Consider the following 15,476-nt stretch of genomic DNA (forward strand, 5'->3'; position numbering starts at 1 on the left):
GGAAAAACAAATGGCTGGGAAGCCCTTAAAGAAATCTTCAACATCCATAGTCTTCAGGAAAGTTAAGTTTTCTCCAAGACAGTCTCACTAGGGAAACAAACTAATCTTAACAGTAGGCTGCATGAGTAACAATAGATGGGCAACAGAAAACTGACTCAGTGGCATCATTGGTGATTCCTTGTCTCAGAATTCTGCATCAGGGCTTTCTCCCTTTCCAAAAATTAACTTATTAATTTTAAAATTTAAAATAAATTTTATTTACATATTTTTTGCTTCTCTTTTTACCCTAAGGTCCTTTGCATTTACATTATGGCTTCCAGTTTAGTGTTTTATGGGATTCCTGAGTGTGTGAACCAGTGGGTCTCTGATTCTTATGTCTTCTTTGGGCTCTTTTCCTTCTGTTTGTTCATTTTGTGCAATTCTGATTTGATAGTTTTTGTTTCATCCTATTTTATTTTATTATTTTTCTTTAGAAGTCTGTTTTCTAATGAGACACAGAAAGGGGATGGATCTGGATGAGAGGGGAAATGGAGGAAACTGGGAGGAGTAGAGGAAGGGGAAACTGAAATCAAGATATAGTATGTGAGGCATAAAATTTATTTTCAATAAAAGGAAAAAAGACAATTGAAGAAAAATTAGAAAATAAGTAATCTTTTTGTATGTACTGAATTGAATCTTTATATCTATTAGAAAGTCATATAACAACAATAAAATAGGGATGGGATCATCTGAGCACAGATGCTTACTGACCTATGGTGAGGTCAGTTATGCCCAATGAATTCATTGTAAGCTCAAACTATTATTTTGTAAAATGTCTTAATCCATCTGACCTACATAACCACAGCAGCATAGCTTAGCTCACTCCAAGTGTGCTTTAACCTTTCTTTACTGAACTGTGGGACAAAATCACCTAGCACAAAACTCATTTTATAAGGAAATGTTCAATTGTCCCATTTGACTAATCAAATTTTGAACTGAAAGTAAACTCCACTGCCCAAAGACTAACAATTGACAAATGTGGTTTCACATAACTAAAACATTTCTGTACAGCAGAGGGCATCATCATTCAAGTTAGAAGCCAGCCTATATAATGGGAAAAGAATTTGCAAACTGCATGCCTGATAGAGGATTGACATCTACAATATACAAAGTACTTAGAACAGGAAACACTAAGAAATATTTATGTTTAGTATTGAATTTATTCCTGGTAGTGCAGAATTAACAGATGGATGTGTTTCATCATGGAAGATTAAAATATGAACACCATACCTTTGACACCTATTCAGGATTTCAATGGACAACTCCTATGAGTTCTGAAAAGGCTGACTCTGTAATTACACACCTATTAGAAGTTATGGTCATCATGGAAATACCTGTACAAACTAAGACTGACAATGCTCCAGCACATGTCTCAAATAAAATGAGACCATTTTTTTTGCTTATTACAATATAAAGCATGTTACAGGTATACTACACAATCCCACAGGCCAAGCAGTCATAAAAAGATCCAATTGAACTTTAAAGGACATGCTAAATAAACAGAAAGAGGTAACAATGACCCCTAGAAATAGATTACATAATGCTTTATTAACCTTAAATTTTCTCAATGCTGGTGAGAAAGGAACAATGGCTGTGGAGAGACACTGGACAAAGGAAAAACTCCTGAGCTAAACCAACCAGTTTACTTCAAAGATGTATTGACCTTGGAATGGAAAACAGGATATATCCTATGTTGGGGAAGGGGTTTTGCTTTTGTTTCTGCAGGAGAAGAAAAGCTATGGATACCAACAAAATTAATAAAGATCTGCTTCAAACAGGAGAAACCTCTTGATGAGGAGAAGTAAAAGCTTATCCACAAATGTGACAACTCTGCAAGTTGTAAGAAAAATTTAACAAACAAGGGTCAGGGCAGGGTTCTGTTTTTTGTCTTTACAGGACAGTAGAAATACCCATCTTCAAGAATTCATAAGGCCTTGGACAGCTAAATGTCTACTGCATAAAGGAAGGACCTATTGGTACCAGTATACTCTACAGGGTAATATTTCATTGCCTAACATCAATGTCTCTTTAACTCTAGAAGAGTTGTGGTCCTGATTTAATTATAAATCAAGCTGGCTTTGGAGTTGGAATGTGGCTCTTTCTTTCTCTAAGCCCAAGCACATTGCTAAAAGAAAAAATAGGAGATGCTGTCTTATATTGGATGAGCCAACTGGTGTGAGACAGAAGAAAACCAATAATCTAGGGACCATTGTTGTCAAGATTCTATTTCTTTCCACACTTGTCCTTGCATTCTGGGAATCCCTTCTCAACCCAGCATAAATCCAGACTTTCTATTTTGATATTAATAGTGTTCAAATTTTCCACAGTGAAAAATAATTCTTCCCAATAGCAATCTCTGACGTCTCCAGAAGGAAGATCAGGTCCCAAAACAATGACTCTATTCAGTCCAGAAAGATGCCATTGTACTTGAGAACATTACTTAATGATCAACCTTGGACTGAATTCTTTAGGATAGTTCCAAGATGAGATGGTCCATCATAGTACACTTCTAGCCAGAATCTCAGACCCATTACTATGAGTCTGGCTGCAGACTCTACAGCTAGTCCTATTGAGACCCAACTATCTAAGCTTTCTTACAGGACACACAGAGATACCATTGCCCCCTAAATGGCAGGGAGCAATTCTAAGAAAACAACACCCCCCTCCCAAAGGTTTTATTTTTCTCAGGGTTATGGATGGATGGTTATAGGGTTGGGAGTGGAACAATAAAATTTAGACTCAGTATTCTACTTTAGAGAAGAAAAAGGAGAATGGATAGGTATAGTATATTAAGGTAGATTATTATATCTACTAGTAAACTGATTTAGCACATTATCAGCCTTGGATAATTTGCACTGATACAGATTCTTGTATATTTGATACAAATGTAAACTATTCTTATGTTCCTATTTAAGATAATTTATATATTGATACAAATACAAAACTATATTTGTTGTATTATATATTTTTCTACTCCTGTTTGAAATAGAAAATTATATTTGTCATACTTTATGTATGTTCTACCTCTGTTTAGGATATTTTGTATATTGATACATATTAAGGGTACTGTTGTCATACTGCATATTGCACTATACATTTCTACCTCTTTTTAAGATATTTTGTGTATTGTCACAATTTTGAGGTCACTGTCCTTATATGGTACATCTGCTTACAGACTGTTTACCTTGTTAATGTGTAGCATTAGTCCTTAGGTTATTTAGGTAAATAAGACTTACAAAACTATAGTCACTGATGCTTGTCATTTCTATAGTTATGTTAGTTAGGCTCTCCAGAATTACAGAAACAAACGTTAGATGGATACATAATCTTCAAACACTCCATAGACCTAGAGAATATGACATTTAAATGTTTTGATAACTGTTGATGTGAGACATGATTGCTCCTGACAGCACCGATCTGATCCCGAGAGAATGCTGGGCTTCTAAGACATTTCCATTTGGAAGTTTGTCTTCTTCTTGGCACAAAATGGCTTGCTGGGCAAAGAACTGCCCTTGCCTTGACTGCTGACAGTATGAATGCTGTCCTTTTTGGATGAGCAGGATACAAGGAAAAGCGACTACTGAACCTTATCAAGATAAGGTAAGATGGCCTTTCAAAATTCCTGATTCTGAAAATGGTCTGTCAGATATTCTAGGCCTGTAGCCAAATTGGATGTCCAGAGATGCTGAGAAACTTTAAGTGACTGTCCAGGCTGCTGGCTGTCTCTGTCTATTCTCGGAAGAATTTTAGAAATTGCTTGCTTGCATTTTTCATTTTTCTCAGGTATTATTAAGTTCCTTCTCAGGTCTTTGATGGAGTTGAAGACTAGATAGTTACAGTTACAATCTTCTTGTATCTTAACTAGAACATATTAAGTACTAGAGTTAGAAACTTCAGGATAGGACAGCTATTGGGGTAATCTCGGTAATTTGCCATTTACCTATGATCTGGACATTTCTGGACATTTGGTATGTCTTTCTTGTTTGATGTTGTTCTTGTTGTTTGTAGTTCCATTTTTGTTTATGTTATTACCCTTTGTTTTTCCTGGACAACGCTTGATAATTATTCTTATTGTTTATAGTTTGCATTAAGTTTAGAACCTTCTTATTTAGACAAAAAGGGGAAATGTGGTGGTATTTGCTCTGCCTATGACCTTGGCCTATAGGGCCTGAAGGAGGCGGAGCTTCTTGCCCTTGTACATGACCTCTTAAAAGGAAAGGGAGAAGGGTCATGAGCCCCTTCTCCCTGCTGCCTGCTTCCTGGTATGATCGAACTGCCAGGTGGATTTGCTCCCAGTCACATCAGAGGATAACTTCAGCTGTCTACTCCATTCTGTATTCGTGAGTATATTTCCTCAATTTACCCTAATAAATTTCCCTAATACTTCTTAAGTGGACTTTCATGGATTTATTGCATTCCAGGATTCTTATATATTCACATATATTTATTTTTCAGTAACCTCAGCTATCAGAGGAAGACAAACTGAAACTGCTTTCAGATTTCACTTACCCCAATCAGAAGGGCTAAAAATAATTTAACAAATGACATCATGGTCTGTTTTACCTCCCTCAGATTTTTACTTACTGATAGTTATATCTGTGTTTCACTTGGGGCAGAATGTGTCAAAACTGTTAAGAAAGGAACTTATTAATTATGTACATAGTTACCATTTGTATTTATGTGTGATTGTGCATGTGTGTGTGTGTGTGTGTGTGCGTGCGCGCGCGCATGCACATGTGCGTGTGCATGGGTGTGTGCCTTGACTCTCATGTAATTTCCATTGTATAATACACATTTTAATAACTATAGCTAGTATGTTACACATTGCTTGAAAGTTTTAACTTCTAAAACATTTTTCTAATTTCTTTATTCTACAACTTCCATTCACAGCCACTTTAACCTACTTTCTCCAAAAGTATATATTATACAATTCAAAATTTAAATCATAGCAAGAAACATTTTCTTTACCTGGCTTACTCAACTTAGCACAATGAATTGTTTCATTCATGATGACACACAGGGCAATATTTTCTATTCTAAGCCTGGATAACATTAAATTTGTTGGGATACATTATTTTCTTTACCAATTTATTCGTAGTGAAAACCTGGTACTTTCATGTCATGGCTGTTGTGAACACCACTGCAGAAAATGGAAATAAAAATAACTCTTTGAGACCTAAATTTCTTTACTGATAATAACAATTAAGAAGTGAAATTTATGGAACAAATGGATAAACATACTATTAATTCTTTGAGGAATTTGTAGACATCATTACAAATGTATTTGGGGTATTCTATTTAAAATTAGAATAAATATAAAATGATTCATAATTTATAAGGATGTCTGATCCAGAAAATATAAGACCTTATAATCAAATATTATGGCAGTACTCTAATTGATATAGTTGTTCAGTATTACAGATAGACTTCTGCTGTTCATTTTATTTGGATAGGAGTAAATACAAACTCTACCAAAACAGAAGAGTTTACAATGCAATGAAGAGTCACACTATCCTGACAGATGCCTGCACCCTATAGAATTATTTTTATGTCATGAACATGAATAAAACACCACAAGAAGGGTTCGTGCTTCCACTGGTATATGGAAAAAGCTTCACAGAAAACCATGGGATTTTCTCTCATAATTAAACTGTCAACTTTATGATCATAGTAACTCAGTTTTATAGCTGAAAAAAACATTACACTAGTCACTGATATTTTGACTGGATCTCTGTTAAGAGAATATATAAATAATATACTTGATTGTTAGTTTTCACTGTTATTGTATTTAAAAGCTGTCCTCTCTCAAAGGTACTATCTAGATAGTGAGCTTTATCCTGAGGGTAAAACCAGCCCAGCTGAATGTAAGATTTAAAATTTTCTTACTATTTAAAAATATTGGCTTGGTGATGGTGACTTACATCTTTAACCCAGATGTCACACCAGAGAGAAGAATTCTCCGGAGGGTCAGAACAAATGAATGACAGAGCACTGTCCTTTTTTAGGACTGAGCAGACTCCCAGCAGACTCTCCCATGATCTAAATCCCATGAGCCCATGGGTGTTGCTGATCCTGCATAAAACTCCCAGGCTTCTTGGCATCCCTCAACAGGAGCACTGAAAGGTATGTGTTGAGACAACAGGTTTTTGTGATGATAACAAAGGATCATGTATGCATCTTTCTATTTAGGGAAATTATATCATATTTTGCTTTCCTCCAAACAGTTGGTAGACATTACTAGAAATTATAGCATTGGAAATTCATGTGATTGACAAAATCTTTCCAAAGGTATTTTCAATCTCCTAACAATGTCTGCTCTCTCTGTCACAAACTCCAGTAGCTCTGGGTTTGCTTTGACTGGTTTCCCTGGTTTAGAGATTTATTACCTCTGGATCTCTGTCCCCATCTCCATCATCTATGTGACAGTGTTCCTGGGAAACTGCATGGTGTTGCATGTGATTCGGACTGAGCCAAGCCTGCACCAGCCCATGTTCTATTTCCTGGCCATGTTAGCCCTCACAGATCTGTGCATGGGTCTGTCCACTATCAACACGGTCCTGGGCATCCTTTGGGGCTTCATTCAAGAGATCAGCCTTGATGCCTGCATTGCACAGTCTTATTTCATTCATGGTTTGTCCTTCATGGAGTCCTCTGTCCTTCTTGCCATGTCCTTTGACCGCTACATTGCCATTTGCAACCCTCTACGCTATTCCTCTATCCTAACCAATGACAAAATAGTGAAAATTGGAGTGGCCATCGTATGTAGGAGTTCTATGCTCATTCCTCCAGTCATCATCCGCCTGAAGTTCTTAAATTACTGCCGGCCTCATTTTCTCTCTCACTCTTTCTGCCTGCACCAAGACTTAATTCGAATGGCCTGTGGAGACATCCGTTTCAATAGCATCTATGGTCTAGCCTTGGTAATTAGCAACCTGTTGCTGGATTCAGTCCTCATATTAATGTCATATATTATGATTCTGCACACAGTTCTATCCATTGCTTCCCAGGAGGAGAGAATCAAGTCCTTGCAGACTTGTGTATCTCACATCTCTGCTGTTTTGGTTTTCTACATCCCCATCATTGGTCTGACCATGGTTCACCGCTTTGGGAAGCACCTCTCTCCACTGGTTCATGTCCTCATGGGCAACATCTACATCCTTTTCCCACCCTTGATGAACCCCATTATCTACAGTATCAAGACTCAACAGATACGAGCAAGGATTCAGAGATTGTTCCTGAAGGGAACCTAGGTTCTTAAATCTGCTGTGAATATATATTTGAAAGTCAACTTGAAGATTTACAAAGGGTGAAATTCAGTAATTAACTGTGTTAACTGCTGTTTAATGATGTTTCACATGTTGTAAATTCTCTCCTTTCCTTTTCTCATAGCTGTTTTTAAGCCAGTGCAAATGACTTCGATAGCACTGTAGTTAACTTCACAAACTAGAATATGCAAAGGAAATATACTCAGAATCATCTTTTTAACCTGTTTTTAACTTTTAAAACTTGAATTAAACATTTATATTACTTCCACTTTTCTTTATGTATCGAACTGTTTTACTCATAAATTCCATATTTTTTTTTTTTTTTTTTTGGTTTTTCGAGACAGGGTTTCTCTGTGTAGCTTTGCGCCTTTCCTGGAACTCACTTGGTAGCCCAGGCTGGCCTCGAACTCACAGAGATCCGCCTGGCTCTGCCTCCCAAGTGCTGGGATTAAAGGCGTGCGCCACCACCGCCCGGCAAATTCCATATCTTATGTGGCCACTTGCACACATATATTTCTTTTTACATTCATTATGAAACCGATATTTTTTTGGTTTATAGCCTTTGATGATTATTATAGATCAGTCATTATCTTAATCTATTTTTGTTCATCTAAGCAACATATTAATGGAATAAATGAAATCCCAATTATTTCAGCCACTTAGCACATAGTAAATGAGCAGTCTGTGAAACTGGACTGTTTAGTCACTTAACCGTTGTTAAATAAACAAAAGAAGCAATTTCATTGCTGTGTTGTCCAACATTCCACAGCTTCACAGGTCTCCACCCTATAGATGGTAACAGAGATACTCATGACCATATGAATAAAGACTAACACAGGAAGACCATTTAAATCATGCAAAAATATTCTTTGATTCATATTTTCTCTTTCTTAAATCTCCAGTAATAGTTACAACATTGCTGTGACTATGTAACAGAAATTACCTACTAACTTAACATCTCCTTAAAAACTCTGAGGTAAATATTATTCTTTATTCTTTAAATGGACTTTCAACCAGCCACATCAAATTTTAGGGTGCATTGCATGAAAAGAGTTGGATATATTTTATGCTTTGTTTATTTTCAAGTCACATGACCATGCTTTCCTGCCTCCCTTGTGGGCTTCTTTTAGTTCAAACTGGTCTGACAGTTGCTATAAAACATTGAACAATAAGCAGAAGTTGACAAAACACCAAAATGAACCACATATGATAAGGTAGGTAACATCCCTTTGTTAATGTAACCTTCTTTAAAATATTTATATTATTTACAATGAAAACATTATAAACTGCTATGTTCAACATTCATCCAATAATTTAAAGCAAAATTATTGAGGTATAATTATAAAGAACCTTATTATTATAAAATGTAGATATAAAACTTGATGAGTATGTTGGAAACTATTTACCACCATGAATCTATTACCATAGCCATATCAGAGTTTCCCACATGCGATTACACTCCCTCAAATTCACAGCCACACTTATTTCTAGCTTACAGTTTCAGTGTTAATAAGGTCATGTAAATTACATAGTACCAGTTTAACTTTTTCTTCATCCTTTATTTCACTTACAACAATGTTCCTCAGATAGTTAACAAAAGCTATTGGGGTCCAGCCCCTCAATAACCTTCACCCAGAGTTCCAGAAGAGAGGCTACCAGTGGCGGATTAATCTGAGAGATACTCTAATAAATCTACATACACAAAATTCTTTAGTTCATTCACTTTATTCTTCTGAGCCAGTTCTCTCTCTACATAGCTTCTATTCTGCTCTCATGCTTAGCTCCTTCCTTGCTGGATTTCTCTCTGCATTTAACTGCTATACCCTCTAAAGGTTATCTTAATTCCTTCATATTAGTTCTGCCCCATCTTGGTCTTTCTCATCTCATTCTTTTTTTTTTTTTTTTTCATTCTTGCATTTTTTTTTCCTTTTTTTTTTTTTAATTTATTTTGCAATACAATTCAGTTCTACATATCAGCCACGGATTCCCTTGTTCTCCCCCCTCCCATCCCCCTCACCTTCCCCCCAACCCCCCCCCCCCATTTCCATCTCCTCCAGGGCAAAGCCTTCCCCACAGACTGAGGTCAACCTGGTAGACTCAGTCCAGGTAGGTCTAGTCCCCTCCTCCCAAGCCGAGCCAAACAATCCTGCATAGGCCCCAGGTTTCAAACAGCCAACTCATGCAATGAGCACAAGATCTGGTCCCACTGCCTGGATGCCCCCCAAACAGATCAAGCCAATCAACTGTCTCACCCATTCGGAGGGCCTGATCCAGTGGGGACACCTCAGCCATTGGTTCATAGTTCATGTGTTTCCATTCATTTGGCTATTTGTCCCTGTGCTTTATCCAACCTTGGTCTCAACAATTCTCGCTCATATAAACCCTCCTCATTCTCGCTAATTGGACTCCCAGAGCTCCACCCAGGGCCTAGCCATGGATCTCTGCATCCAGATCCCTCAGTAGTTGGATGAGGTTTCTGGCTAAACAATTAGGGTGTTTGGCCATCCCATCACCAGAGTAGGTCAGTTCGGGCTGTCTCTCGACCATTGCCAGCAGTCTGTTGTGTGGGTATCTTTGTGGATTTCTGTGGGCCTCTCTAGCACTTTGCTTCTTCCTATTCTCATGTGGTCTTCATTTACCATGGTCTCCTATTCCTTGTTCTCCCTCTCTGTTGTTGATCTAGCTGGGATCTCCCGCTCCCCCAAGCTCTCTTTCCCTCAACCCTCGCCTTTCATTACCCCCACTCATGTCCAGGCTGTTCATATACATCTCATTCCATTTCTCTGTCATTGGGCAATCCCTGTGTCTTTCTTGGGGTCCTGTTTTCCAGGTAGCCTCCCTGGTGATGTGAGTAGCAGACAAGTCATCCTTGTTTCATGTCTAGTATCCTGCTATGAGTGAGTACATACCATGTTTGTCTTTCTGAGTCTGGGTTACCTCACTCAGGATGATTTTTTCTAGATCCATCCATTTGTCTGCAAACCTCATGATGCCATTGTTTTTCTCTGCTGAGTAGTATTCCATTGTGTATATGTACCACATTTTGTTTATCCATTCTTCAGTTGAAGGGCATCTGGGTTGTTTCCATGTTCTGGCTATTACAAACAATGCTGATATGAACATAGCTGAACAAGTGCTCTTATGGTGTGGTTGAGCATTTCTTGGGTATATGCCCAAGAGTGGTATAGCTGGATCTTGGGGGAGATTGATTCCCAATTTTCTAAGAAAGCGCCATATTGATTTCCAAAGTGGTTGTACAAGCTTGCATTCCCACCAGCAGTGGAGGAGAGTTCCCCTAGCTCCACATCCTCTCCAGCATAAGGTGTCTTCAGTGTTTTTGATCTTGGCCATTCTGACAGGCGTAAGGTGGTATCTCAGAGTTGTTTTGATTTGCATTTCCCTGATGATTAGGGATCTCATCTCATTCTTACCCCCCTAGTTCTTCCCCATCTGGCTCTTCCTCATCTTCCATCTCATCCTTCTAGTTCTCCATCTAGTTTTCCAGTAAAATTGTCCTTTTAGTCTCTGAGGTTTACAATTATATACCCATGCAATGGCAATGCTCTGGGTAAGGCAAGGTCACCAGGCTTGAATTCCCTCAGGGTCAAAAGGAGAGGCAATAAGTTCCACACAAAAGAACAGTAGTTGTCAACTATCATCTGCAACCCAAAAGGAAAGTGACTAATGGGGAATAGAATCAACTGAGGGCTAAATTCGGTTAATATCTGAGCAAGGGGATTTTTATGTACTCAACTATATTCTTAGAAGTGGTTAGTGTTAGGAGTCTATCAGTGACAAGTGAAAATAAAACTGCCTTATTTTCCTTTGGCCCTTTATCTGTCCAAGCTATCTTGGTTTCTGCTGGTTTTCTTTCAGGGCAGGGGTGTGCATTCAGTGTTTGGGCAGCCTGAGTCAGCTTCACGTACCTGTAAGTCGAAACCCTTTAGTTCTGAGTTAATAGTTAAAGGTAGATCTAAAACTAGAGATAAGACTTTGGAAAGGGAGAAAGTTAAACTTAATCAGCACATCCACCAGGCCTTCTCAAACAGATAATCTGGGTGCTTAAGTTTGTTCTTACAGTGTACAGAGGTATCTTTGATAAGATACTTTCATCCATCTGTAGATGGTCCTGGCTGGATGCTACTAATGACAATAATTACAGGGAGGCTTGAACTGGGGTTCTGGCTGTGTATAGTTGTCAGCGTAGAAGGTTATCTAAATATTCCATTTGTAGAGGGGAAATGGTGCCCAATAAATGATGGAAAAGCTACAATAGCACACGAGGAATTCATAAAAGGAGATAGCTAATAATAAAAAGCTAATATTACCAAGACTCCTTGAGCCTTGGCCTCATCCTCTGGAAGAGTTCTTAACACCTCTAGGTATAGCTTTGTGATAATCAGCTGAATTCCTACTTCTTATATTTTTTTTGTGACTTGCAGCAGACAGTTATGACAATCTCTTACTAACTGAAAGCTCTGATTTTAAATATTTATAGCTTTACAATTATTATTGAAAAAAGCCTCACAAAAGAAGACAATTACATTCTTCGTAATAAAATGTACAAAAACAGATTTCTTACAAACATAATTTATAATTCTTAGCCTTAATCTTCAGAGCAATGCTAAGGGTAGTAAATCATAAATCTCAAAATCTCTACATAACACCATTAAGAAAAGTAGTTTAAAGTTACTCAAAAATAACGGTGATACAATTTGCTCTGAAATTAACATTCTTGCTACAGTTGATATTGTATTTTACTGCATAGCTATTTCCTTATTACTCTTGTACTTTTTAATGTTTTTCATGTTACAAGTAATAATTTTAAAGTTGTCCAGAAACTTGTGAATGGAAAACAATTTGGGACAATTATTTTTGAGCATATATTACAACACAACCAATTCTGCTGTAGTGATGTTTTCGCTTTATTATCTAAAGTTTTCTGGGAAGAATTTTCTGTTACTTGCTTTCATAGTACTAACTATTCATCATTATTCTGTTTAAATGAAATTGTTTAAAACTCCAACTTTCCCTCTAAGAGTTAGACATGCTTTTACACTTAAAGGATTTATTTTTTAAAAAATTTATTCTTCTGTCATACATTACTTCCTGACTGCAACTTCCCTCCCTCTACTCCTCCCGGTTCCCCTTCACCTATTTCCCCTCTTGCCCAGGTCCACCCCTTCTCTGTTTACCTTCAGAAAAGAGCAGGCCTCCCAGGGATGTCAATCAAACACAGCATAACAAGTTACAATAATAATCTAAACTAACCAAATAACCTTTCTGCCCAGTGGAAGTTCATAATTTGTGCTAAAGTATTGCTTTCCTCCACAGGTCTCTTTAAAACACACCCATGTGCATCTCTTGTCATAAGCACCAAAATCAAAGATGACCTATCTTCTATATCCTGTGAGAGGGCTGGGTAGGCCTGCATCTTCAGTGTGATGCTGCCTATGCTACCTTTACAATGTTTACACCTTGTTTTTTCCTTGTTACCTAGTTGATGTTTACACCTTGCTTTTTTCCTTGAGGAATCGAACTTTCTGTGACCTTCATTGAACTTCAATAGATTTTTTTCTCCTGTATTTAGTGACTCATTTGTAACTTTCATCCTTACTTCTCAAGCTTTGAAACCCATTTTCTCTTACTTCTCAGACTCTGACATTTATATCAGGAGCATTGCATAAATATACTCCTGCTCAAAGTCTTCAGAGCCTTGCAAATTCAGGAGTGGGATCTTGCCGTGCCTTGTGAGTTTCCTGTAGGCTCCTTACACTTTTGAAGAAATGCAGGTCTATTTTACCCTTTCTCAGACTGGCCATTTTATATGGGCATCAGCACTCCATTGCCTCTCTGCCATGGTTGATATGGCATACCAGGGGATTTTCTTCAGATAGTTAAGCAGAAAATTGGATGTTACTGAATCTGTATCTTTGATGCACATTGGATGTCTGTCTTTTCATAGCCCAACAATGTAAACAGTGACAATAAAATGCTCAGCTGAACCCGAGAAACTGAATATATTGTCTCTATTACCTTTCTACATCTGTGCCTCTTTTCCTCTTTTCATGACAGATTCTTCTGGGTTTCCTTTCTTTCTGCTTTCAGCATCAGTTTATTTCACCACCCCAGTTCTAGCTTTTACTGTAGTAGTAACAACTAAAGACAGCAGGACTCTAGAAACAGGAAAGGAAAGCCAATTACTTTCAAATATTAATTAAAGCAAAACAATCAAGCAAATGAACAAACTAACTGAAAACTGAAGAAGGCACATTGAGTGTTTAACTAGTGTGAGAAGAATATCATGGACAGGATAACAAAATCTCTATCAAAGGCAACAACCCACACTCTGACTGCTCTAACAGAAAGAACAAAGAAAGGCCAGAAAACATTGCAGTTGCCACTTACAACATATACGACTTTTGTGCGAATGTGATTATTTTATAATATTAGAAATCAACAACTGAATAATTTGCAGCCTCTGGAAAAAATAATAACCCATGGAGGTGAAAATAATGTGTAATTTGTCATCATCTGTTTCTTTTGTGATGTGAGAATCAACCTGAGAGTTTAGTGCATACAGGCAAGTGCTGTGCCACTGAGCACACACATATTCATCATCCAGGAATTTTAAAGATTTTTCTTGTATTAAATTTGAGTCAACTATACCTATATACAGATCTACCTAACCCTTGATCTGTTCACAATTTAGTATAAGAACAACTATGTAGGAAAAACAGCCTATACTATCAATCTGAATGGCCTTAGCACATCTTAGATTAAAACATATTCCCATATGTCAGTTATTTAAAATATCCAGTGTTATTATTTTTCCATAAAATAGGTAATGGCATCTAAACTGAGAAATTTGTGGCACATATTTCACCTGCACAAACAACAAGTAAACAAACTGAAAACTATGCAGACCACTTTGCTGAATATTGTTCGCGCAAGGTAACACTGGAATCAGTTGAAATTGAGGATGATCAATATAATAGAAACTAGTTCTTTAGTATAGTAACAATACCACTTCTTTGAAATTTGAAAGAGTTCAGTATATTATTGCCTATATGTGAAACCTATTCAAATATTGTAATATGGATTATCATTGATGAATTTTACTTATGCTAGATAATGAAGAGACAATAGTGTATCATGTTTGATCCAGAATCACAGATTTATGAAAAGCGCCTGAATTTGACAGGGATAGCATAAATATACATGGGAATGCTTAAGCAAGATTACAAGGATTAACTCTACCCCAATGAGTGAAGACATATAGAAGAACTTGGATGTTTCCTAATTTTAAATTGTTAGCATTTCTAATCAATCTGTAAACAATTAAATTTTAGGAAAAAATGTGTTCAATTACAGATTCCAAACACAACTGAAAGGAACATGAACCAAAGCCTCTTGACCAAATCTTTTAAAATCTGAAATCCAAATAAATTTGGGTATTAAATCTGACCACTATTGGCTTATACAAATAAAATGCTAAAATTGCTTAAAATTAGGTTCTGGAATTAAACAAATATTCAATGAAAAATGTTCCCATACGGATCTTTTTTTTTTTTTTTTTTTTTTTTTTTTTTTTTTTTTTTTTTGTCATCCTGGTTTCTCCACTGTAGAAGAATGCTCTAACTAAAGGTACTTTGCCAATTAGCAAATTCATGTTTTCAGGGTCATGACCCGCAACCTCTATATTAATTGGAACAAGTCCCCAGAAGCTGCTGTGCTCTGTGTATGCAGATAAACAATTCATTGTTCTTATAAAGCTGAGAAATATATTTTGAATTTAGTGGACAACTTGTCAAAGGAATATTTTTTTTCATGTAATTTAATGATTTCCCCCCCAGAGGTCAACATACATACTTAGAAGGCTAAATAGTCATACATATAAGTAGGAGGATTTGTTTGAGAAATCTTAAGCATAGACAGAATCTGGCTAATTCCTTATTGTATGGCAGCCGCACTGTACCATTGTTCCACATTTCCCTTTAATCGTGCCTATGACAAGTCACTCATACTGCTTTCTTCAGTGTCATGATCATCATAGAGTTATCTATTCCTTTTGCCCCTAATTCTGCCCCTCATTCTTTATGGTGTTCAAGTGTGATTTGCCTTCAGAAATCCAAACTCTTCCATCTAGGCCACGCATGGATGATGATGTAA

General features: G+C 37.0%; 1 protein-coding gene across 1 annotated transcript; it reads left to right on the forward strand.

The window, feature by feature from the left end:
• The first annotated feature begins 6,347 nt into the window (after positions 1 to 6,347).
• LOC128095403 (olfactory receptor 51V1-like) lies at positions 6,348 to 7,289 on the forward strand. The gene has a single exon (XM_052714289.1). It carries the CDS (start codon positions 6,348 to 6,350, stop codon positions 7,287 to 7,289), a length of 942 nt encoding a protein of 313 aa, XP_052570249.1.
• The last annotated feature ends 8,187 nt before the right edge of the window (positions 7,290 to 15,476 follow it).

This window comes from Peromyscus californicus, unplaced genomic scaffold (assembly GCF_007827085.1).
Source record: "Peromyscus californicus insignis strain IS unplaced genomic scaffold, ASM782708v3 Scaffold_4__1_contigs__length_199733344, whole genome shotgun sequence".
In the NCBI taxonomy this organism is placed as follows: Eukaryota; Metazoa; Chordata; class Mammalia; order Rodentia; family Cricetidae; genus Peromyscus; species Peromyscus californicus.